The 25175-nt window shown below is 44.5% G+C and overlaps 1 protein-coding gene across 5 annotated transcripts; it reads right to left on the minus strand.

The window, feature by feature from the left end:
* Positions 1–80: 80 nt before the first annotated feature.
* On the minus strand, positions 81–24295 carry sfmbt2 (Scm like with four mbt domains 2). Of its 5 annotated transcripts, none has more exons than XM_058065769.1 (22): positions 24159–24295; positions 23817–23963; positions 22667–22728; positions 19286–19400; positions 19115–19224; positions 16877–17117; positions 16753–16767; positions 10543–10631; positions 8373–8622; positions 8184–8281; positions 7665–7766; positions 7371–7601; positions 7162–7288; positions 6960–7073; positions 6835–6877; positions 6661–6728; positions 3465–3598; positions 3271–3380; positions 2790–3201; positions 2474–2725; positions 619–732; positions 81–541 (listed from the first exon to the last, which is right to left on the minus strand). In XM_058065769.1, the coding sequence occupies exons 4-22, from the start codon at positions 19326–19328 to the stop codon at positions 401–403; spliced, it is 2694 nt and encodes an 897-aa protein (XP_057921752.1). In that variant the 5' UTR covers positions 19329–19400; positions 22667–22728; positions 23817–23963; positions 24159–24295; the 3' UTR covers positions 81–400. The 5 variants fall into 5 exon arrangements, with proteins under 5 accessions (XP_057921752.1, XP_057921755.1, XP_057921754.1 ...); XM_058065772.1 differs by having other exon boundaries at positions 2790–2959; positions 3026–3201; positions 23817–24248; XM_058065771.1 differs by having other exon boundaries at positions 19115–19220; positions 23817–24252.
* Between the last annotated feature and the right edge of the window lie 880 nt (positions 24296–25175).

A 25175-nucleotide genomic window follows, 5' to 3' on the forward strand; every position in this document is an offset into this window, starting at 1 on the left:
GCAACAACTCCACACACGTACGCGCGCAGCACATGGGATCCCATAATGTCTATTTAAAAAGCTCGCACCAGCAGACTTGATACAAAATGAATAGAATTTTATCAAAACAAAACATTGCCAAGAAGACATTTGCATAGATTATCACAATTGTGTTTTTTAAAGCGCAAGAGAAGCACCCATTTTTAACTGGAATAAATTATAGTTGAAATATATTAATTATTGGTCGGTGTGTGTTTAAATTAAATACATAAATAATCACTGCACGTGTGACAAACAAAGCCGCTTGTCGCAACGAGGTGATCGCCTCTTAGCATCACAGTCATTTGCATTTTGCTTTTGTGCTTTTTCCTCTTGCAGCTCCACTTCCCGAGAAGGGCCGACGCGTCCACAAGGAGGCGGGTCAGTTGGCGTACTGTCTGTAGAAGGCCACCTTGACACGCTCAATGTGGTGGCACAGCTTGATGGCGGGGCCCAGCTTCAGGTCCATGCACTCCTGCACGGTGGGGAGCGTCAGCAGCAGCATGGCCTGACCGTCGATGTCCTGCAACCGCACACAGCACACCGCATCAAGTCATGCCGTGGACGGAGCCAACACCACCTGAAGCCTTCAACACTTGCCTGCTCCTGGAACATGCTAGCCAGCGAAGCGCAATCCGTAGAGCTGATGAAGTGGACCACTTCCTGGACGCTCCACTCCAGAGGGTTTTTGTCTAGAACCAACTCGCTGTCCTCCTGCATGTGACGACATACACGTATCAGTTTCAATAGTTTATCATTTTGCAAGCGCATACTGTGCCTGTCATGGTGTTCCACCAGGGGAGTTGGTCTAAAGACTCGACTCCCTGTCATTCTGTTTACACACCCCTGGCCCACAACGCTGGCATGGGAAAATATGGGGACAAAATATGGGACATTTACCAAAAAATAAGGGAAATTCTGGTCTTTCCAGCAGAATGGTTTTCCATAAGGTAGATAGGTAGGTAGGTAGGTAGGTAGGTAGATACTTTCTTCATCCCCATGGGGGAATTTGCAAGGTGTATAGAGTCAAATTCCTATCATTCTGTTTGTGCTGTCGACATTTGCATGTGAAAATATAGCAAATTTTCCAGATAATACAGGAAAGTTTTACATTATTTGTGCATTCTGATCTTTCTCATCAATTATACTTTTCCATTTGCTCAGTGATATTTGCCTTTGCTTCTTTCGCTTCCTGAAGAGTGGCACATAAGGTAGCGTTATCTTCCAATAGTGCCTTGATATCATCCTGTAGAACCTTGATATCATTGCATTCTACCCCCCCCATAAAAACGGTATTTAACCTTTAACCAACAGCGCACAGGCAGCATTATCATCTTGTGGTATCTTGATATTGTCTCATAGTGCCTTGGTAGCCTATTTTCCTCCTTAAGGTTTATGGCTTCATCATGGATGTCGTTGAGGCTAGCGTTCTGCGCTTGTACATGTCCATGCGACAGTTTGCTTTTAAATTGGCTTTACATTCAAACTCATCTGACAGCTAGACTGGCCCTGTTTCTGATTTTGGACCCCAATCTCCAGGGCCAGCATCATTTGCTTCGTGTTTGGTAATGGTAATGGTTTTATTTCATTTGAACATGCATCAGATTACAATTGAGTGCATCCCATAATCAGTTCCCAGTTCCACATGTCCAAAAGGAGTAGGAAGAAGCAAAGCTTATTAAATCCTACCCCTCCATCTGGTTACTTTCAGTAACTGTTACATTTGTTCACTTCCTGCTTTCCTAATATAATGTAAATTATTAAGTGTTGATTTACTAATTATTTTTATTTGTATTATTTTTATTTTTAGTCACGTACCAAAGTACTCGGTGATATGAGCATCCAATGCCATAATGGGTACCATAGTGCGTGTCAATATAGTGATATATATAGCACATCATGACTGGTTCAAGACTCTTCATCCTTGTATTTAGCAAACATCAACTGCTTGTATTGTTTCTTGAATTGGCTCATCGTTGTGCATTGTTTGATTTCCTTACTCAATCCATTCCATAGTTTGATTCCACATACTGAAATGCTATGGCTAGCATAACGTAGTCCTAGCATATAAGTCTAGTCTATCCCTGAGATCATATTTCTCCTCTCTTGTAGAAGTATTGGATGACATTTTTAGGTAATTGGTTATATGGCCTTATGCATTGGCCTCATGTATTATTTTAGCTGTTTGAAGATGAACTATATCAGCAAGTTTAAGCATTTGTGATTTTAGAAATAAGGAGTTAGTATGTTCTCTGTAGCCGGCATGATGACCTTTTTTGCACTTTTTTGTTTGGCATTGTGACGCCAAATAACTGCTTTGAACATCCGCTGTTAGCCGGTTAGCTTGGCGTCCTGTCCGAGTTAAGGTTTAGGAAGCAAGCAAGCTGTTCTTGTGTTCATGCAGTTATGGTATTTTGGAAAAGTACTGAAAAGTTCAAATCGACAAGTGTCTCACCTGCACGTCTTGACCTTTGCTTGGCTGGTACTTGCAGAGGAGCTGACGACTTGACCTGCGGCGTCCCTCTGGCGCCTCCTGGTTGCCGGCGACATCGTCATTGTCCGCCCGGCGCAGCGTAACGGAGCGGCTTTGGCGACTGGCGGTCACCTCCACCGAGGAGACATCAGTCAATTCGTCCCGCGGCTCCGAGCTGGTGGCCTCGCTCCCCGACCGCGACCCCACCTCGTCCTCGTAGTCTCCATCACTTTCCTAACGAGAAGAAATCAATCACGGGATGTTTTCTTTTTCCTTCGGAAGGAGCAGAGCGGCAAACCTGAGGTGAGTCAGCAGGAGTGTAGTCCACCGCTGAAGAGCGCCTCTTCTTCTGCACAAAGATGCTCTTCCGCTTCTTCCTGCGGCGTTTCGCTTTGACCGCATCACCCCCTCCGGCGTCATCGCCTCCCAGCAGCTTTGACAGCTTCCTCTTCTTCCTGTAGTAATAAGCTGTACACACGCAGCGTCCAGTAAGACGATGAGCACACACGCCGTTTATGTTGTTGGGAGACTGACTGTATTTGGTTTTTGTCTGGACAAAGCAGCTTTCTGGGCACTTATCGGGTACGAGGACAGGACTGATGAGGTTCGGGCAGCATTGAAGCTTTAGGCACACTTTGCGGCAGAAGTCCGGGATGAGCTCGGCCAAGCGCACGATTCTGATGCTGGAGCGGTACGTTTTCCCTTTGTATCTGCCGGATCACATGACAGGTTTATGCATGTGGCTCTAGATGCCAGGATGGATTCAGGCGTGTCCTCACTTGGCTTTCAAGGTCTCCTCCTGGCAGTCCCAGCTCGGCTCCTCCAGCTCCTGCAGCTCCTTGAGGACGCGCCCAGGCTTGTAGGCGGCGTTGGTGAGCATGGTGAGGAGCTGCGGGGAAACCAAGCGCTCTTAGGACACGTCATCACTTTATATTCCAACACTCATCGAGAAGGCTCGGATTCTCCATCTCACCTCTTTGAGGACCAGCGTGCATTTCCCGGGGCCAACCGTCTGGGGAAGCTCGGTGATGCGGCCCTTGTTGAGGTACGGTCCAGAGAAGCAACGGTGGTTGACAAAGATTTTGGAGCAGCAGTAGCGTCCATTAGCTGCCATGGACAGATATTTCAAACACTCTTTATGTCATCACGTTTACTTGTTAGTTTCATTTTAATGACTAGGAGGGAGTTTGCTGAGCCAATGTTGTGTACGGGGATCAGTGTTGTGTGGGCGTATCACTCCCACTAGCTTCCAGTTCCTCCGTACATTCTATGAAGATGAACCACTCATACAGTAAAAAGTCTGTACAGCTCATATTCCGTAAATATTCCGTAATCAACTTGACATACTTCTACAGTCTAGTATTTCTTTTTCGGCTTTTTCCTGAGCAAGGAGTCGCCACAGCGATCTTTTGGATCCGCATACTGATTTTTTACTTGAGCCCTTTAAATTTCTGACGAATACAGATGATTATAATAGTATGTTATAGTACGGCTCTTATGGCAGTGGTTTTATAGCAGAGTCAACATACAGCCACGATTGTTTAAAGAGCTGGTAACACAAGGGAGCAGCAATGTCTTGCGTACAACCCAACAACCCAGCTCATTGTTTGACGCTGCACGAGTGCTGCTGGCAGTGGGGGAGTTTAAGTTTGAGTTTAGGCCTGTTTAAGGACACCACCCTGAGCTTTGATAAAAGCATCGTTATCCAAAGTGACTAAGAAAAATCTGGATGTGATATTGGACCCGACTCTATCTTTTCATAAGCAAATTAAGAATGTTACTAAAACAGCATTTTTTCATCTTCGCAACATCGCAAAGATACGACCTATTCTATCCACCTCTGATGCAGAGACCCTAGTCCATGCATTTGTCACGTCTCGCCTTGACTACTGTAATGTACTGCTTTCTGGTCTTCCGATGGCGAGTCTCAAAAGCCTGCAGTTAGTACAAAATGCTGCAGCACGACTTCTTACAAGGACACGTAAGTGTGACCATATTTCTCCAATACTAGCCAACCTGCACTGGCTCCCAGTTCATTTAAGATTCTTGTTCTTTTCAATTAAGATTCTTGTTTACAAAATATGACATGGGTTGGCACCTTCCTATCTGGTTGACCTAATTGTACCTTGATATTAATCGACACATCGATGCGCATGCATGCGATGCGAGTGCATCGGCTAATTCACCGGGTATGGATGCAATTGACGGGGGAAATCTAGATTCATCGCGATGCATTTGTGGTTATCTGTGAAATCCGATTCAAGCGCTATTTTATTCATGTTCAACTTCACCCCATATGCTGTTCCCTATGCGCCATGAATCCACCATCATTATTTGGCCTTTTGGATTGAATACGGACGGAAACCGTGAGGCACATACAACTACTAGTAAAACAGCAAGGAAGTTTCTATATTTAACCCCCCCGCAACGTTTAAATGGTATGTTTGGAAACACTACGGATTCTCAAAGACAGACGGAAAGCTCGACAAAACGTTCGTCATTTGCAAAGAATGCCGTGTTAAGAAGCCGTACAACGGCAGCACTACAAATATGCAGACCCCCTTAAAAAGTGGACACCACAACACGGACAAGCCCCCCCCCCCCCCCCGTCGAGTTTCTCGTCAGACACTGGGGAAAAACCAAGCAAAAAAGGTCAGAACAAGTGGATCTTCCAATGCTTTCCAAATTGTCCAGGAGCTATTTGTCCGTCCCTACAACAAGTGCCCCCCCCCCCCAACGAGTGTTCAGCACAACAGTGACAATAGAACAGCAGAGCAATTGGCTTCTTCCTGAATTTGGAAACAATTTTAAAAGGGTCATTTATGGAAATGGCACATTTTTTGGAGTTTTTTTTTTTTCAGTTTTTATAGTCCAACAGGCGTGTCCCATTACATCCATTATTAGCTCTCTCATGCTAGCTGTGTTTTCTTCAACAGAAGAAGCTAAGATGGGTGTTGATGTTTCACATAAGGATTGTAAATGGGCAAAATGCAGTTTTTCCTTGAAAAGTCAGTGTACAGCTTCTGTAGTAGAAGACACCAAGTGCTCCTCCTGGTGAGGTTGAGGAGCCAACTCTTTCATACACGGTAAGTCAGGGGTCTCCAGCCAGTAGATCATGAGCTGCCAGTTGCTCCTAAACACTTTTCAATTAGCTCTCCAAAGACTTGATTCATTTATCACCACCTCCTATAACCACCAAAGTAGGGTTTGTTCATAGCACAGTGGAGTGGGCGTACCCGGAGGCAGGGAATATGTGGAAAAAAAAATCAAAAACAGTTTTGGTGGGAAGCACAAGTCCAAGGAAATAGAGCTAGGTGGAGATCCTGGAAGATCTAGAAAGCTTTCTGTGCGGGTTATTGTGTGTAGCTGCTCTGCAGGAGTCCACAATTCAATACAAAGTATGTCATCTGTATTGAAAAGTTAAAGATGACATATCATTTTGATATTTTGTGAAAAAATGGTATTGTATATTTTCAACAAACACCACGACACACAGCGGTATTGTATATTTTGATCAGCAAACACCACGACACACAGCCCGGCAATGCAATACTCAAATGGTACACAAAGATTACTCCAAGATGCCATGTCATTTAAAGTATGCCTACTTTGTATGGAAGGAAGATTGTTACACAACACGGGACTTCAAAACCCAACAAGGGTCAGAGGAAGTTGTAGCAGTGTAGTGCATCAAAAGTGACTTACCTCCCCCCACTTCTTCCCTTGAGGCAAGTAAGGAAAGTAATTCCAGCTAGTTGGTGGGGTCTCTAAAGTTAAGCGTTTTGCTTCTCAAACATGTTCCTTTGCATCACAAAACCGTTGCTCTAGTTCAAGTCCCATTTGGTCCATTGTGAGCTCCCTCATGCTAGCTCTGTTTTCTTCAACAGAAGAAGCTATAAGATGGGTGTTTCACATAAGGATTGTGAACGGGCAAAAAAAAAAGTCAGTGTACAGCTTCTGCAGTTTTCACCGAAAACCAGTCGACAGCACCAGACAATGACGCTGGACTAAGACAAAATGATCTTGCTACTACTCACTTGTGTTGCCGGCTATTGATACAAAGTATGTAGTAAATCTACACTCCCAACACAAACTGAACACTGAATACTCTACTTGGATCACTTTCTGTAGGAGTACTACCATTGCACGGCCGTCAAGCTGTGGGTTACCTGCATCATTTGGGGTGGGCTGGCAGTAACTGACAGGAGGACTCTGGACTGGGTGGGATGGTGCCAACCTGCAGAAAAACAAAACTTCTTGAGCCACATTATTCTCACCTACACATAATAAACTAATTGTGCATCTATTCCATCATGCTCGAGATGTTGAAGTTCTATTCTTACTGCTTCTCTGGCTGGACCACTGCTATCTTCCTTTGCTTTGGTACTGTGGAAAGAAAGCAGAGTCTTGGCTTGTGTGTGTGTGTGTGTGTGTGTGTGTGTGTGTGTGTCTGTGTGCGCGCACGTACAGACAGGTTTGAGAGGAGGGGTCAAAGGGTAAGCATTAGCCTCACACCAGCCCACAGGGAAGATGTCCATGGACTCCACGTCCACAATGGTCTCTGAAGACTGTTTGGCCACACCTACAGTAGGCACAGTGTGTCATTCTCCACCAAAGGGGGCGCCATAAAACACATTCTATCTTTGTTTGTTTTTGGGTGGTTTTTTTACCTTCCAGTCTGAGCCACAGCAGGCGTCCCCTGACTTGTGTGATCTGGGCCACGCAAATCTCACCCGGCCGCTCGTGGTTCACCGTCTCCAGCCACGTGTCTTTGGTAAAGATACGCTTTTGCCACGTCTAAAATCACACACGCACAGGAGGTGTAAGGTTATTTATACTCTAAGCGTAACAATCTGGTGGCAGGATTCCAACGCCGTACATCAGGGAAGCAGGCGTCAGGGGCCGCTTCAGTCCCACTGTGCTTGAGGTAGTCGGCCCAATCGAAGTCCAGACCCTCGTAGCCCGGCGGCTTCTCCAAGCTGATGCCGTTCTTCAGACACCACTGTATGGGCATGATGCCCGGCGAATCGGCGTGACACAACACCGACCGTGGCTTGGCGTCTACGGTGAGGTCATCCAGCGTGACCTGGAAGTAGTTCTCATTGTACACCTGTGGAGAAAAGTCCATGTTAACATCTAACCATGGCGTTGCTGCTCGTGAGAGGACACTCACCTTGGTGACAGACACGGGGCAGATGCCAAGGCGGCCCCAGGGGGAAACCATCTCCAGCTTCATGCCCAGCTTGAAGGCGTGCTTGGGCAGGTCCAACTGGTCCTGATACGATCAAATCAAAACATACCCCTGTGTCAGAGTATTCAGGACATAAAACTACGCTTCAATGTGGCCATGATTAATATTTGTATTTGATTTCATTTAGCCATTTTTATGCATGAAAATGATTTAGGCAAAGGATACTTACAGTTAGCTAAAATACGAATATTTCTTGAATAACAACAGGCCATATTCGACCGTGAAAGAGCATGATTGATGAACATATTTTTAGAAAACAGCGAGGGATTACTGTACTGTACTGTGATACAATTCAACATGAAAATAAAATAAAAATATGCACCGATGAGGGAAAACCTTGTGCAAGCAATGGTTATGTCAACAGGCGTTTATGCCTACGTTGGTTAGCCAGTGCCATGGGTGTGGAGGTAAGTGGAAGTACAAAATCACACCAACACTCACCTTGAACACCTCAAGGGGCAGCGCACACGTCTGTCCGTCTCTCTGAGCATCCTCTAAAACCTGCTGCCAGTCAGAGGTGCTCTTTAGAGATTGGAACTCTATGGACACAATTTTTATATTTATTATTTTTCATGTTTGTTAAAAACACAGCACCTAAAAATGATAAAAAATAAGGATTTTAATGCTCACCTGTGGGCGGCTCCATGGAGAGCTGGTTCTCTTGCGCCCATCCGAGAGGGCGGAGCCTCACATCCAGGTAGAAGAGCCAGGTATCCTGAGCCTGGTGCTCATCTGAGAGGCCAGCGTAGCGAAGACGCAGCCTGCCGCCGACATTAAGGATGACACGCGCCGGCCAGGAGCGGGACGGGTCAGAGACGTCGCGTAGTTCCAGAAGGGAACCTTGGAGGATCAGGTCCACCGTGTTCTTACCTCGCAAGGGCTGTGCAGACACAATGGCAACATGTCATCCCATTTTAACAGTCAAGACAAGAAGTGGGCAGTGTTGCTCACAGGACTGCTATCTATGTGTGGCGGTGGAGGTTGTCACAAACACGACTGAGCTGCCTGCTTTCAGACCTCATTGAATTTGCATGAATTGGTCATTTGGTCATCAGAAACGCTCTCTGCCCCCCACCCGCCCGCCCAAGCTTGTCTGTTTATGTTGTTAACAATAGCCACGTATACATGGACCCAAATATTCCAATTGCATTCGGTTTATTTGCTCAAACGGAAAGATTGTAACCTTTGTATAGACCTCATTCCCAAAGTTGTCAGGGTGCGTTCTTCTTTGTGGTGTGTTTCTTCTTCTGTTGTTTATTGGCAGTTGGCAAGCAGCTTTCTTGTGCATTAGCGCCATCACAATCTAAACCCTTCTAAGTCCAGTTTTATTAAAAAAGAAAATTATATATAAAACATGTCCCTGGTTTAATTAAAAATATTAGCAAGATTGAATTAGATTTTCCTGTTTAAATTGATCCCGACTGCGTTCTTTCATGACGTAACACAGCTGCTCTAAATATAAAAAGAGTTGAAACATTTGCATAATAATAGGTCGCCTTTAAGTTACATCCAAATTACTTTAATAGCGATTGCATTGTGCCGCCCAAAAGATTATAAACTCGTATGAGTTATTTTTTTCATTATACAGTATTTTTCAAAATAAATATACCTTGATTAAAATGAAGAATCTGAAGAAACAAGCCAGATTTATTGTAGATTCCAGGTCAATCCCAAGAGTGAGCTGAAGTGTCACTGAAGCTTTGAAGCTTTGAAGTGCAATAAAGGCGCCTGACACAAAAGGCAAAATATGAGCTCTCCCACTCTGCTAAAAACATCCTCTCTTCATCCACATATTTTCACATTTTTTCCCTGCCATTTTGAGAGCAAATTTGGCATTTTCTCAAAAGATCGCTGTCTGACTGGGAAACTAGCTAGCGAAAATACCGTAATGAACTCAAGCATAGCGCACACGCAAATATCGTAATGAACTAAACTTCAAAATGCCTTCATGACTTTTTAAGAGCCGCGTTAAAACGGGCAAAGAGCTGCATGTGGCTCAAGATCCACAGGTTGGCCACCCCTGCACTAAGGCGTTTATGGGAAACACTGGACAAACATTTACTCTCATGTTAAAATGTTGATTTATAAACCTTAGAGGGGAACTATATTTTTTTATTTTGCCCATCATTTCAGATCCTTATGTGAAACATGAATTTCTGTCCCTTTTCTGTGCATTATAACATAAGAAAACAAGTTAATATGAGCTAGCTAACAATGCACGTCATTGGGACACACCCATTTCGACTATGAATCCATGCTGATAACATGTAATAGTTGCAGTATCTTGCCCTATTTGCATGATTTAAAAAACTACCCAAGCTTCTTTTCCAGGCGCATTGATCCACATACTTATGCTAGTTCCGTCAACAACAACAGCATGTCCGCGCTCTTTAGGATGGCCGTGTCTTCCAGCACAAGACGTGTGCTCCCGTCTTCAGGTTAAAAAAAATGCTGACTGCAAACCAGCATCTTGTAGAGTCTTTGTAGCCAAATGGAGAGCTAGGTATCCAAAATAGTTTTTGATGTTAGCTGCTACAATAATATCGCTGTAGCTTGGTTGATATACAAGCCAGTTATGTACGTAAATGGGAAACTGTTGGCATTTTGTTTGGGTTTTTTTTCTGAAGGCTATAGTGTCAATCTGTTGTTACCTAGCTCATTAACTCGTTTTCTCGCGCTAAAATGCACAGAAACGTTAAAGAACCATGTGCTTATGTTTCACATAAGGTTTAGCAATGAAGGGCAGTTCCCCTTTAGGAAGACATGTATTATTATCGTAGACATGCGGGCGCACGCTCACCCCTTCCAGTAAGTTGGCCGGAGCCGTTCTGGAGCCGGTCAGGTCCTGGACCAGAAAGTCAGTCCAGTTACTGTATTTCTCTTTGATGGCTGCAAAGACATAAAAAGCATCACAGAAAATCAAACAACTCGTTTGATTTTATTGGCAACTTGTGACAATTTATACACCATTATTTTCATCCTTTTCCTGTTTCCTGGAGGTTTTTCTCTTTTGAGTGTGTCACTTCTGGCACTCAAGCACGTACATGTTGAATCGTCACACCCATAGAAAATAAGCTCTGTTGTTTGCCACACTATTGAGAGCTCACAAGGTAATAGGTGCAAAAAGTTAAAAAGACATCTATAATTTCCCTCCCAAGGCATGTGTGCAGCCATTATATGTATTTTGTATTATTTTCGTTTCAGTCTCTTCGTGTTAGTTTACAGTTTGCTGTACCAGCTTAGGTTAATCATGTATTGTGTTGCACACGTGATGGTTGTTTGTTTATGTACATGTTCGTATGTAAAGTGACAGGTTTACTTGCGCTACCGTAAAGAAAAGGGCTTAATGATAAGAAAACAAATTTGTAGACATAATATGTTATTGTATATTTGTGTATTATTTGTAAGAATATTTGAAGTTCTGAATTTCAAGTTCTTTACTTGAAATGGTATCGGCCGATACGCGCGTGGTTTCGCCGATTTTTTTTTCCACCGCATGATTTACAGACAGGCATCCGCCGGGCAGCTTTGTGTTGCCGGAGGACCCTGCAACACACGCACTCGCGGTACCCCTCCCACACCTCAATAGTGGTGAATCACAACAAGGGTACGTGTTCAACTTTTAATTAGCCTCTAACAGTTAAACTTAGTTGAAATATTGCCACCCGCTTTGAAATAGGAAACATGAACGCCAAGTGCATGCAATATACGTGCTTGGAAATATAGTTTAGTTTGTGGGTGTGAAAACCAGGAATGCTGCTGAATGCTTCATCTTTGAAAGTGCCTACCGTTAGGGAGCTGTTGATGTAGTTGGAGGCTAATATGTACAGCTGTTACCAACACCACTTTATTGTCAACATTTTGCCCAAGCAAAATCGGCACAATTTTTTTTGGTATTGGCCCGAAAAAAAAAAAAACATATCGGTCGACCCCTAATTATCTGACCAGTAATTTACTGTATTTTGTATCTGTTTGAACCCCTTTTAGTTCTCACGTTGGTTTTGAAATAAATCCATCAGTAAACGTAAACTTCAGTTGCTGTCTGTCGTTGAGTTACATCAGGTGTCATCCAAAATGGAGTTCAAATAGTGTGACGAGTTTGCAGGAGTCCTATCAAGCTGCCCTGCTCTTTTAAAAACTCACACTAGTTTTGAAATGGCTTCTCAGAAGAAGCATTGTCTGGTGGGAAACATGCCCCGCACCAAAGAGCTCTCTGAATTGTGGAGCTACGTAAGGCTGATAGGAGATACAAAAGTATCTCCAAAAGCCAGGATGTAACAGTTAGATCATCTCCAAATGAAAGGAGTTCAAGACACTCGAAGCCACTCTCTCCAAGTGTAGTCGTCCTGCAAAGATGACCGCAAAAGCACAAGAAATCCTTGAACAAGAATGGCGATCATGGGAGGACTCCACGGAGGAAACCTCTGCTGACACAAAAGAACATTGCTGCACGTCTAAAGTTTGCAAAAGACCACCAAAAAGACCGAAAGGAGTTATTTGGAAGGAACACACAACGCTATGTATGGAGGAAAAGTGGCACAGCACACCAGCATCAGAACATCATCCCAACTGTGAAATATGGTGGAGGGAGCATCATGGTTTGGGGCTGTTTTGCAGCCTTGGGGCCTTGCCGGATTACCGTCATCAATGGAAAAATGAATTCCAAAATGTACCAAGACGTTTAGCAGGAGAACTTAAGACCATCGGTCCACCAGCTGAAGCTCAAACGAGGATGGGTGATGCAACAAGACAACGACCCCAAACATACGAGTAAATCAACAAAAGAATGGATCAAACAAAAGAAATTACGCCTTCTGGAGTGGCCAAGTCAGAGTCCGGACTCAACCCCATTGAGATGCTGTGGCAAGTGTGTGGGTGCTGGAGCCTATCCCAGCTGTCTTCGGACGAGAGGCGGGGGCACATCACAGGGCACAAAGACAAACAACCATTCTTCGGGCGAGCCAGCCAATCCCAGGGCACATATAGACAAACAACCATTCTTCGGGCGAGCCAGCCAATCCCAGGGCACATATAGACAAACAACCATTCTTCGGGCGAGCCAGCCAATCCCAGGGCACATATAGACAAACAACCATTCTTCGGGCGAGCCAGCCAATCACAGGGCACATATAGACAAACAACCATTCCCACCGACATTCATACCTATGGACAATTTGGAGTGGCTAATTAACCTAGCATGTTTTTGGAATGTGGGAGGAAACCGGAGTCCCTATAGAAAACCCACGCATGCACGCATTCTTGCCACTGTACACAACACGCCAGCATTCCAACGTCTACTTCTCGGTGTCCATCAAAAGTGATTCTCCTTTTGTTGTGGTTTTTTGTATATCACACAATAAGGCAGCTAAGTCAAAGCAGTCATAACCCCCCCCCCCGAGCCCGGTGAGGGTCTTTTGCTGCTGTTTGCATGCACACAGGTTCTCCTGTGCAGGAATAGATACAACTATTTTTACAAATCCTGCACCCAACCCCCCCGGACTACAAATAGTTATCTATTTCTCTCTGTTTATATCATAAAGGCAAACATGCTCAACTTTCACATAACATCAAGTGCGTAATTAACCTTACGGGAGGGGATCTTCAAAACACACAGAGCTATGTGCCCCGCCCCCACAGGCTCAGCCTGTCTGCACCAATATTCAGCTGTAAAATGTATGACATTTGCATATTTTTCCGCATGAATATTTTAAGCTCTACTTGGGATCATAAATGACGCCATGTTTTGTTAATGGGAGCAAAATTGCACTCGATTCATGGACGGTGATGCCAGAGTTGTTGCATTTTAACCTCGCACAGACCAGTGTGTGGCGTCATTTTTTATCTTACTGCATCAAGGACGAGTTCCTGAGCATCACGTAGGTAAGGCGTGCACTTCCTGACCATCCTGGGGCAGAATAATGAATTCATTATGCCATGGGTGTCCAGACTTTACTCAAATTAATTCATCCACAACTTTCATTGACGAGCTTTGGCAACAATACCGCATTTAGCATTTGATTTACTTAGTGATTTATTTCAGATCCACCGCCCAGCAAATTCAGATTTTTGGTCAAAACACCTCTCGTTTAGGCCTACTTCTGAAGTAGTTGCAAATGGTAATTAATCGTGATTAATTTGAAGACATTAATCTACAGTTAAAATGTGTTTGCCCCTTTTGATATCTTTATTGCATGTTTGTCACACTTAAATGTTTCATTCATTTTCTACCGCGTATCCTCACAAGGGTCGCGGGGGGTGCTGGAGCCTATCCTTCGGGCGAGAGGCGGGGTACACCCTGGACTGGTGGCCAGCCAATCACAGTGCACATATAGACAAACAACCATTCTTCGGGCGAGCCAGCCAATCATAAGGCACACATAGACAAACAACCATTCACACTCACATTCATACCTATGGACAATTTGGAGTGGCCAATTAACCTAGCATGTTTTTGGAATGTGGGAGGAAACCGGAGTACCCGGAGAAAACCCACGCATGCACGAGGAGAACATGCAAAGTCTCCACAGAGATGGCCGAGGGTAATTGAAGTAAGGTCTCCTAGCTGTGAGGTCTGCGCGCTAACCACTCGACCGCCGTGCAGCCCCTTAAATGTTTCAGATCTAACTAATTTAAATATTAGCCACATTCATGTGAGGGCCACATAACTTTTCCACCCTGAGGGTGCCCGAGGTCAGTTTGTTACAGAAAAAGTGTTACCGGCTGCACAGCAGTTGAGTGGTTAGCGCGCAGACCTCACAGCTAGGAGACCAGAGTTCAATCCCACTCTCTGCCAACTCTGTGTGTAGTTTGCATGTTCTCCCCGTGCATGCGTGGATTTTCTGCGGGGACTCCGGTTTGTTCCCTTCCTTCTTCCCCATTCCCAAAAACATGCTAGGTTAATTGGCCACAGGTAAGAATGTGGGTGGGAATGGTTGTCTATATGTGTCCTGTGATTGGCTGGCTCGCCCGAAGAATGGTTGTTTGTCTATATGTGGCCTGTGATTGGCTGGCTACCAGTACAGGGTGTATGCAGAAGGCAGCTGGGATAGGCTCCAGGACCCCAGCGACCCTCGTGAGGATAAGCGGTTGAAAATGAATGAATGTATGAAAACTTGCCCAAACTTTGTTTTCCAGAAAGCCACACATAACCAAATATGCATAACCCTTCCCCGGATCTTCACAGAAAAAAGGCACGACAAATACGTGTACTCAACAGGCAGATTCATGGCAGTAAAACCTCTTTCTACTCGGGTAAGTATAACACAGCCGTCTCAATCACATGGCCAAACTGACAAAAAAAAATTAATGCACTTTTGGTGTTATCTGGGGGCACGTGGGCTGTAATTTGGGGACTCCTGTCCAAAGCCTATTAACTGGTTGGTCCACCATTAGCAGAAACAACTGCAATCAAGCATTTTGCGATATCTTGGAATGAGTCTCTTGCTGGTGGACCTGCTGGTGTGTTTTGGATCATTGTCCTGCTGCACAACCCAAGTTGCTTTCAGCTTGAGGTCACTAACAGATTGCTGGTCACTCTCCTTTAGCAGAATCTTTTACATGCTTCCATTTATCACATCAAGTCTTCCAGGTCCTGAAGCAGCAAAACAGACTTAGACCATCACACTACCACCACCACATTTTACTCTTGCTATCATGTTCTTTGACTTTTACGGCAGATGTAATGGGACACACCTTCCCAAAAGAGTTCAACTTTTGTCTGGTCAGATCAGAGTATTTTCCCAAAGGTCTTGGGAATCATCAAGATGTTTTCTGGCAAAATGGAGACCGGCCATAATGTTCTTTTTGTTCAGGAGTGGTTTTGGTCTTGGAACTCTGCCATGCAGGCTGTTTTTGCCCAGTGTCTTTCTTTTGGTGGAGTCATGAACACTGACCTTAACTGAGGCACGTGAGGCCTGCACTTTTTTGGATGTTGTTGTGGAGTCTTTTGTGACCTCTCGGATGAGTCGTGGCTGCGCTCTTGGGGTCATTTTGGTTGGCCGGCCACTCCTGGGAAGGTTCACCACTGTTCCATGTTTTGGCCATTTGTGGATAATAGCTCTCACTGTGGTTGGCTGGAGTCCCAAAGCCTTAGAAATAGCTTCTAAACTTTTCCACACTGAAAGATCTCAATCTGTTTTGTTAACAGGGGGGGGGGTGTTCTTTTTCACACAGGGCTGTGTAGGCTTAAATCTTTTTTCCTTTAATAATAAAAAGTTACATTTAAAAACTGCAATTTGTTTTGAGTTGTGTTGTCATTGACAATATTTCAGTTTGTTTGATGATCAAATAACCTTTTCACAGCACATACAATATATGCTAAGGGCCCTTGCATCCTCAGTGGAAAGATGTGGACACCCCCGGTACAGGCAGGCTATGGCAAGGGTTCTCAAAGGTTTGACTGCGGAACCAATCATCACCCCTCAATGACTGACACGCGGCAACTCAAATTGTGAAAATGTTAAAAAGGGACTTGCATCTGGCGTGAGCTGCAGCAATGAGACCCTGTCTCTACTTTATGGCATGCTCTTCTCCAGCAGATATTTGCAGCTGTGTGTCCCCGCTCCATGTCTTTCCCATCAAACGTGTTGCATGAAAGGATGAGGCCGACGTGCCCATAACAGTACATGCATTCTTAACCTTGAGGTTGCAGACCCAGCCAAAACACACCAAGCATGCAGAAGGTCGCACACACAGCCGTCATTCTTGCTTCAAAGCTCAGTCATTTCTACGGAAGGTGAAATACGACATAGTAAAAAAAAAAATGAATTATTAACGTCTGCAACACACTGAACTAAAACATCATGGGGACGCCACGGACGTTTATCTGCCGCCTGCAGTCGGTTTGCAACACTACTTATCACCGCAGGACACCTTAGTGGTGCCTGTTTGTGTGCAAAACGTCAGTTATCACCCGGCATTCTGCAAGAGAGCTGTGAGGTCACTTCCTGTGGGGGTTGGGGGGTGGGGGTGGTAAGCACCAAAGCTCATGCAGCTAATGTGAGGAGCTTACCATTTCTCAGTTTATCTGAGAGACACAAAAAAAGAGAAAAGCGTGAAGCTGTGTAGTCACTCTCACCCTGGAGGCTGGCTTTTATCATTTCAACATAGTAAATATAAAGATCTGCATCACTCACCTTCTGGCGGCATGAGGGTCTTGTCGTTTTGAGCACACCAGCCCACCGGGTGCAGATCGGCCGTCATGACATCGCACCAGAAGTCAGCCTTGCGGTCGTCGGCGCAGCCACTGAAGCGCAGCAGCAGCAGCTGACCGCACGTGGTGATGATGGTGGCCACCCAGTACGTGTCTGGTCTGCTCTTGTTGGCCACTTCCAGCTTCATGCCCGGCTGGAAGCTGCTCTGCAGGCTCACCTCCACCTGGGACGCACACAGCACAGTCACGTTGTTTTGTTTATGGTAATGCTAATGGTTTAATTTCATTAGAACATGCATCAGATTACAATTGAGTGCATCCCATAATCAGTTCACAGTTCCACATGTCCAAAAGGAGTAGGAAGAAGCAAAGATTATTAAATCCTACCCATTCATCTGGTACTTTTACAATCAGTAACAATTACATTTGTTCACTTCCTGCTTTCCTAATATAATTCAAGTTTTTTTTTTGTTTTCTCACGTACCCAAGTATGAGGTGATATGACCATACAGTGACATAATGTGTACCATAGTGCGTGTCAATATAGTGATATATATAGCACATCATGACTGGTTCAAGACTCTTCATCCTTGTATTTAGCAAACATCAACTGCTTGTATTGTTTCTTGAATTGGCTCATCGTTGTGCATTGTTTGATTTCCTTACTCAATCCATTCCATAGTTTGATTCCACATACTGAAATGCTACGGCTTTTTCATGTTTACCGAAGGTACGTACCAGGATAACGTCCAAAAGATGGACACACGGTATACGACCTTCCTGCTTATCTTGACACACAGCAACTATGATGCTTAAAAGGAGCGCACAATGACATGCAAAATCTTGACATTTGATGAAAACCTGCTGAAAAAATGTCAAAGTACATACAATTGTATTTGTAAATAAAGATGAAATAAGATGAGTAAAGGGCTGCACGGTGAAAGAGTGGTTTGCGCGCAGGCCTCACAGCTAGGAGACCTGAGTGCAATGCCCCCCTCGGCCATCTCTGTGTGGACTTTGCATGTTCTCTCCGTGCATGCGTGGGTTTTCTCTGGGGACTATGGTTTCCTCCTCCATTCCAAAGACATGCTAGGTTAATTGGCCACTCCAAATTGTCCATAGGTATGAATGTGGGTGGGAATGGTTGTCTACATGTGCCTTGTGATTGGCTGGCTCGCCCGAAGAATAGTTGTTTGTCTATGTGTAACCTGTGATTGGCTGGCCACCAGTCCAGGGTGTACCCCGCCTCACATCTGGGATAAGCTCCAGAAAGCCCGCGATCCTCGTGAGCATAAGCGGTAGAAAATGAATGAATAAGATGAGTAATAAAAACAATGTTATTTTCAAGTGAAAAGCACACAAGCTTAGCTTGATGCACAGCAACTTTGATGCATTCAAGGACCACTGCCAAGGGTGGCGCATCAGTTACCAACTTGTAAAACAATGTTTTTACAGTTTTACATGTATGTTGTACAGTTCACCTGTGAATGAAATATGTTTTCTGGAGGGATTTACAATATTAGCGTTTTTGCTGCAAACCGATATGCCGATATTGTCCGACTCTCAAATTTCAACAGGTATCAGCCGATATCGATGTGTGTGACATATAAACACATATGTGTTGTATACAGCATTCATTTTTATTTATCGGTTTATCACAAACGCTTGATTGCAGTTGTTGCTGCCTACCAACCCCTTATTAGCTTTATTTAGTGTTGGTTTGTGTTGTCATAATATTTACATTCAATTGATGATCTGAAACATTTAAGTGTGACAAACATGCCAACACTACTTTACTGAAAGCAACAAAAATGGGGAATAAGCAGACAGGACTGTAGGCACGTTGCATCTCCACCATGACAGAGTTGTGCAAAAGGCTGCAGGGCCAAACAGGATGTTCGCGTTTAGCGCTCGCACACTCCCAGAGTGAATGAATGGGAGGAGACGGCATCTTAGAAATCAATACAATACGAGTGCCCATGTGACTTCCCGCTGCAACAATGGCAACGTACTGCATTGCTCTGCTTGGCTTATGCAACGCACGGACTCTGAGTGTGTAAAAAGAAATTGCCGTTTCACATAGCGAGCGAGACACATGAGTGCTGCACTTTACTGAATCACATCATTGCCAGTCGGCAACAATTTTTCCCAACGCCCCAGCCTGAGTCTGCATTATTTGGATGTAAAAGTATCCTAACTAACTCAAATTTGAAGTTCTCACATGCTTGAAGGTGGTGTGGGGGGCGGCGGTAGCCCCCGTCTCCTCCATATACTCCTGCCAGTTAAACTCTGCCTCCGCCTCCGCCTCCTCGTCCTCCATGGACTCGCTGTCTGGTTGGACGAAACAGACTGTCAGAATGAGACAATCGGTGGCCTCAAGTGGCCAGCTCACCTGTGTTCACTTCCTCCTCCTTGCTGAAGGTCAGCGTTTGCATCCTGGTGGGCTGATGAGCATGCAACCTTTGACTTTGTCTGCCTCACTGCATCCCACAACCCCTTGCGGAGACCTGGAGAGAGATGGATCAACGGGCTGCTTGCGTCATTTAAAGTATTGCTGACCAGGAGGAACCCATGTCTGAGATCTTAATACAACAAAGACAGTTACACAGCAAACCAAAAATGATGTCATCATTCCCGAAACCAACATAACGGAGCTGCCATCAGATAACCAATCAGAGCGCAGCAAAGCGGCTGAACTGGAATGACACCGGCGCCACACGCACCACCTTGTTGAGTGACCAAGACAAGACAGAAGTCCCGCCTATTTCCCTAAGACCTAAGAAAGCAGTATCAGCATTTTCACCGAATTAAAACAATTACATTCCACAAGAATCCCCCCGACCAACAGCAACTAAGGCACTATATATGTACATACACACACACACACTCACACACACACACAGTCGTTTTGTCATACTTAAATGTTTGAAATCACCAAAAAAATGTAAATATTAGTCCATGACAGCACAACTCAACACAAAATGCATTTATGTTAAAAATCCAAACCTATATGCACCCCCATTAAAACATCTTGAGATCCATCAGTCTATCTGATGGAAATGGCCAAAACATGGAACAGTGGTGAACCCTCCCAGGAGTGGCCGGCCAACCAAAATGACCCCATGAGCGCAGCCACGACTCATCCGAGAGGTCACAAAAGACCCCACAACAACATCCAAAAAAGTGCAGGCCTCACGTGCCTCAGTTAAGGTCAGTGTTCATGACTCCAGATAAGAAAGACACTGGGCAAAAACGGCCTGCATGGCAGAGTTCCAAGACCAAAACCACTGCTGAACAAAAAGAACATTAAGGCTGGTCTCCATTTTGCCAGAAAACATCTTGATGATCCCCAAGACCTTTGGGAAAATACTCTGATCTGACCAGACAAAAGTTGAACTTTTTGAAGGGTGTGTGTCCCATTACATCTGGCGTAAAAGTCATTAAAAGAACATGAGAGCAAGAGTAGAATATGGTGGTGGTAGTGTGATGGTCTGGGGCTGTTTTGCGGCTTCAGGACCTGGAAGACTTGCTGTGATAAATGGAAGCATGTAAAAGATTCTGCTGAAGGAGAATGTCCAGCAATCTGTTGGTGACCTCAAGCTGAAAGCAACTTGGGTTGTGCAGCAGGACAATGATCCAAAACACACCAGCAAGTCCACCTCTGAATGGCTGAAGAAAACCAAATGAAGACTTTGGAGCGGCCTAGTCCAACTGCTGAGCTGAATCCTATTGAGATGCTGTGGCATGACCTTCAAAAGGCTTCATGCTGGAAAAGCCTCCAATGTGGCTGAATGACAACAATTCCTCCACAGCGCTGGAAGAGACTCATTGCAAGTTATCACAAACGCTTGATTGCAGTTGTTGCTGCTAAGGGTGGCCCAACCACTTATTAGCTTTATTTGGTGTTGAGTTGTGTTGTCATTGGCTAATATTTACATTAAATTGATTGACCAGGAAGGGAGCGAACACATTTTCACACCACTGTATCTACATATGAGATATATAAAAAATATTAATTATGTGAAATATATAAGAGACCACCCCGCCCCCGCTAATCAGTGCCACAAAGCAGACATGGGGCACGAAATAGGACAAAACAGCACAAAGCTTTGTTATGTCAACATTTTTATCCTTTTTATTAAAAGTTTTAAAAGTTATATAATACACCCAAGTGATTCCTCTTTCTTCCCCTACCAACTGTGTGCTGCAAAGCACAAATGGGGTTGGGGGGCAGTAAAAAGGCAAAAAGCTTTGTCTTAAAAACATAAATATATATACACATTTGCCTTTTAACACATTTTTTAAGGTACCCTAAAAAAATCAAAGTCTCCCACGCCTGGAAAAGCTTTGAACACGCCTGCTGTTGGAAGTCATGAAAGAAGGAACTCCTCTTGGGGGGGCGGGGGGAAACATAATACAAGCTGTACCGGCACCTTCCAAGTCAAGTTGAGCATCGTCCTTAAAACAAACTAAAAAAACAAACACTGAGTCTACACGCCGGTTAATCTCAACAAACACCCAAGCGCGTGTGTGTGTGTGTGTGTGTGTGTGTGTGTGTGAGCGCCCCCCTCCTCCAAACGCCCTCCAGTATATATCCTGCATACATCTAGGCTGTGCATCAACAGCAAGCTGAGCTAATTTGCCTCACATGACACTGCGGTTGCACTCCACCCTCGTCCACGCGGCCTCAGAAGCACAACAACAACAACACATAGTGACTCACTGGACCCCCCCCATAACGACACAACACCGCATCTAGAATTAATGGCAGCTATTAATTGTCTGTATGTGTATCGCCCCTACAGGGCTGTGGAGCTACATTTCCAGCACAGCGGAAAAAAACCCCTGAAACAACAGGAAATGTGTCAGTGGCCAATTACTTCTGGCGTGCATTGCTCATTTCCCCCAAAATACACTCTTGACATATTTATAATCACCACACACATGAAAAGGTTGTTTTTTTCATATTTTATTCTATTAACCTTTATTTTTTATAAATACATAAAATAACACTGACACTGATTTACGCACAAATGCAATTGGAAACATTTGTTACCACATTAAGACTATTTTTGTGTGCGGGAGGGGGCGGACGGTTGGACGTTTAGGCTTGGAGGACCTCCTAACGGCTGATGCATGAGGACAAACAGCTGAAGAACTACTAATTACTCAACTGACTAAACACTAGACCGGGCTTTTGGACTCGACTGTCCTGGAGGGCGGGGGGCAACACACTAACAGTTTTTACTTTATCAGTTCACGAACGGTGTTGGTTCAAACAAGGAATATGTATTTGTGCTGGTCAAAGATCCTCTATACATGAGTGCTCTGCTGTAATTAAGGAGCTACTGCTAATGCTCATCAAAGATCCTCAAAATGAGAGGATTTCTCAGATGTTTTGTAAGGATCTACTGTCGAAAATCCCAGTCAAAGATCCTCTATATGACAGAGAGCATTGCTGCTTCACTGTGGTGAAATGATACACAAACTAGCTGTTATTAACTTTTACATTTCTGCAATTGGTGGGTTGAGCAGAGAGCCAGGTTGGGCATCAGGGGATTCATCTCAGGACATTGAGTCCCAAAGGACTTTTTAATCATTAGAATTATTGATTGGCCTATACGCTGGGCCGTCCACGTGCGTTTCCTCATTTCCTGCCTTTTCCTAAACCACGGCTGCCAAAGATTAACGGAGGATTTAGAAGATTAACTACCACTGCATGGGCTGGCCTTTTATTGCATTAGCGCCTATTAAGGTTCTCTTTTAGACTCACCCAGGAGGTGTTTCCTCTTGGTTACTCTTCTTCCTATGTCTTCCCACTAACAGCCTTGGATGCTGAAGAAATAAAAGAGAGGGGCGGGGATGGAGGGTGGGGGTTATGGCAAAGACAGACAAGACTTTCATCTCCTGAAAGCAAAAAGTACTTCACCCATAGTGCTAATCTAAAAAGAACATTTTCTATTAACAATTAACTGGAAACAAGGACATGATGCGGAGGAACGACCGCATCATTAACATGAAATGTGCAAGCATTATCATCAGCAGCTGTGATTAAACGGTAAAAAAAAGTATTTGGAAAGAGTCCACGTTTTACCCACTTTGCTTTACAGCCAAATATAAAAAGCACTCCCTGCTTAAAAGGTCAGTTTGACCCAATTAGCAACTTAATCCGTACAAAGCGTGCATATACAAAATCACCGGAAATGCGCCTCGAAACCCAGGAAAAAAGGGGCGTCCGTTGGGAAAAAAAAAGCGATCAAACATGCGTGCTGTGGACTAAAGTAAAAGAGGAAACGTAGCGCGGCCATGAGGACTATGAGAAAGATGAGGGGTGTAGCCGAGCAGCGAGCAGCCTGCCACTCCGCGCTTGTACTTTGCACGCAGGGAAAACTGCGGTGGAAAAAAACCCGCAGGCACTTGCCCAGTGCACACTTTTAATTTAATTCATTAAATCTGGCGTGTGCGCACCAAAAGAGACCAAATTGGGCGAGTGGCGCGGCGTGGATGTGTTTTTTCCCCTCGCAAAGATGTCAAAGTGGCAGTTTGACAGACAAGACGGCCATGTTGGTTGGACGCCGCTGTGACGTTGGTGCAAAGTGTTGCTTGGGTGCTTTCCGACGGCTATTTCGCACCTTTGTACAACTCACCAGAAAGAAAACCAAAGTGACTCATCAACACGCAGATGAGATCATTCCGAACGTTTGTTTTTACGTGGAGTCAGATCTTTTAAGTGCTTTTATAAAATAGCAAAAAAACATTAGCGAGCGCTATCACACGAGTTGGAACAAGTTAAGCTAGCGTAGCGACTGTTTTGACTACAAAGAGCCTCGTTTTAAAGCAAAACTAAATAACTCCGTACTGCTTCCCTCGTCGACAACAGCGAGCAGCCGAACGCGCCCCCTCCCTCGCAACACCTGTCTTACCTGGCCAACTTGTCCTTCGCCTCACAGGACACTTCCGTCTTGAGACCCCCGCTGGGCACGTCTTTCAGCTGCTGCCGCCGCCACCGCTCCAATATGGCATCTGGCGTCTGCGCATGCGCAATTTATCTACCGCCAGTCTTGGCTGACCTTTGGTGCAAAAGAAAAACATTTCATCGAGGCAGAGGCTGCACGTCAAACATATTTTGGTTGACGCGTTTTGAACAATTAAAGCTATCGTTTAATTAAAGAAGCAACTAAATGACTACAATTACAGATAAAATATAACAAACTCAGCGCCTTCTAATCCATTATTTGGTTTTCGCCAACAACAACAAAAAAAACCTGCAGCAGTTTGTTAGTTTGGCTAGACTTTGCCTCCTTCTTGCTGCCGAGTCAACAGTAGCCTCTAGTGGCTGCACAGCACTCCGCCGCTCCTGACGTGGTCTCAATGTTCTACAGCACAGCTGCAAGGCTCTTCTGGCAGTCCCCACGCTCACATTTAGAAAGCTTTATGACGTCACACTCCGCTCTTTGTTCCACAGGACGACAGGGGGGAAAAGTCATCAAACAAAACTCCAAAAGTTCCTCTTTGAACATCCCCCTTGATGCTCTTTATTGCCTGAAACATGTAAATAGGGGAAAAGTTCCACCGCACACGCTCTTTGACACAATTTAATGCTGACTTGTGTGTACTTTTTTTTAGCAGCACTTGTGTGCTAAAAAAGGCTACTTCTTCTCTTTAGCCTTTCTTCCTGGTGCTGCTATGGGAGACGTATAGTCCAGTGATCACGCAATTGAAAAGGTTTTCAAATTGTTTCCAAAGCCAACAGATGAAGGAGCCCGGAATCAAAGTACACGTACATACGTAAAGTACATGGTGTGGTTGCCACACCCCTTTAGAAAGTGAAACTTAAGCTTGTGTGCCTGGAAAGGGAAAGTGAAGTTGTGTTATGTGTGTCATCAGTCACATGTTGCACAGCTGAGTGAGTGTGTCCCGAAAGCCCCCATGTCAACTTATTAGACTGTATAGTATCGAAAAGTACTTTGAACATGGTTTTCTTTGTGATTGTGTACCTTTTACATTATTGCATTGCGAGGTTTTACAGTTGTACTTGTACATTGTTTACATGACTTCATTGTGAGGGTTTTTTTCCACCACTTGTCTACATGATTTTATTATGTTTTACACCAGTTGTGTACTTTCTCATGATTTCATTTTGAAGGTTTTTTCCCCAGCGTTTGTGCACTCTTTACATGATTTAATTGAGACTTTTTTCCAGCATTTGTTCACTTTTTACATAATTTAATTGTGTTTATTCCGCATTTGTTTACTTTTTCGTTATTTAATTTTGAGGGTTT

Source organism: Doryrhamphus excisus, chromosome 3 (assembly GCF_030265055.1).
Source record: "Doryrhamphus excisus isolate RoL2022-K1 chromosome 3, RoL_Dexc_1.0, whole genome shotgun sequence".
NCBI lineage: Eukaryota > Metazoa > Chordata > Actinopteri > Syngnathiformes > Syngnathidae > Doryrhamphus > Doryrhamphus excisus.

What these genes read in the sequence shown, in the direction of transcription:
- sfmbt2 (XM_058065769.1), bottom strand. Translation starts at nt 19,328, where the DNA reads ATGCAAACGCTGACCTTCAGCAAGGAGGAGGAAGTGAACACAG. An exon ending in CTCCATGGAGCCGCCCACAG is followed by an intron (nt 8,282 to 8,372) that starts GTGAGCATTAAA and finishes TTGTGTCCATAG; the next exon opens with AGTTCCAATCTCTAAAGAGC. An exon ending in TGCCCCTTGAGGTGTTCAAG is followed by an intron (nt 7,767 to 8,183) that starts GTGAGTGTTGGT and finishes TGATCGTATCAG; the next exon opens with GACCAGTTGGACCTGCCCAA.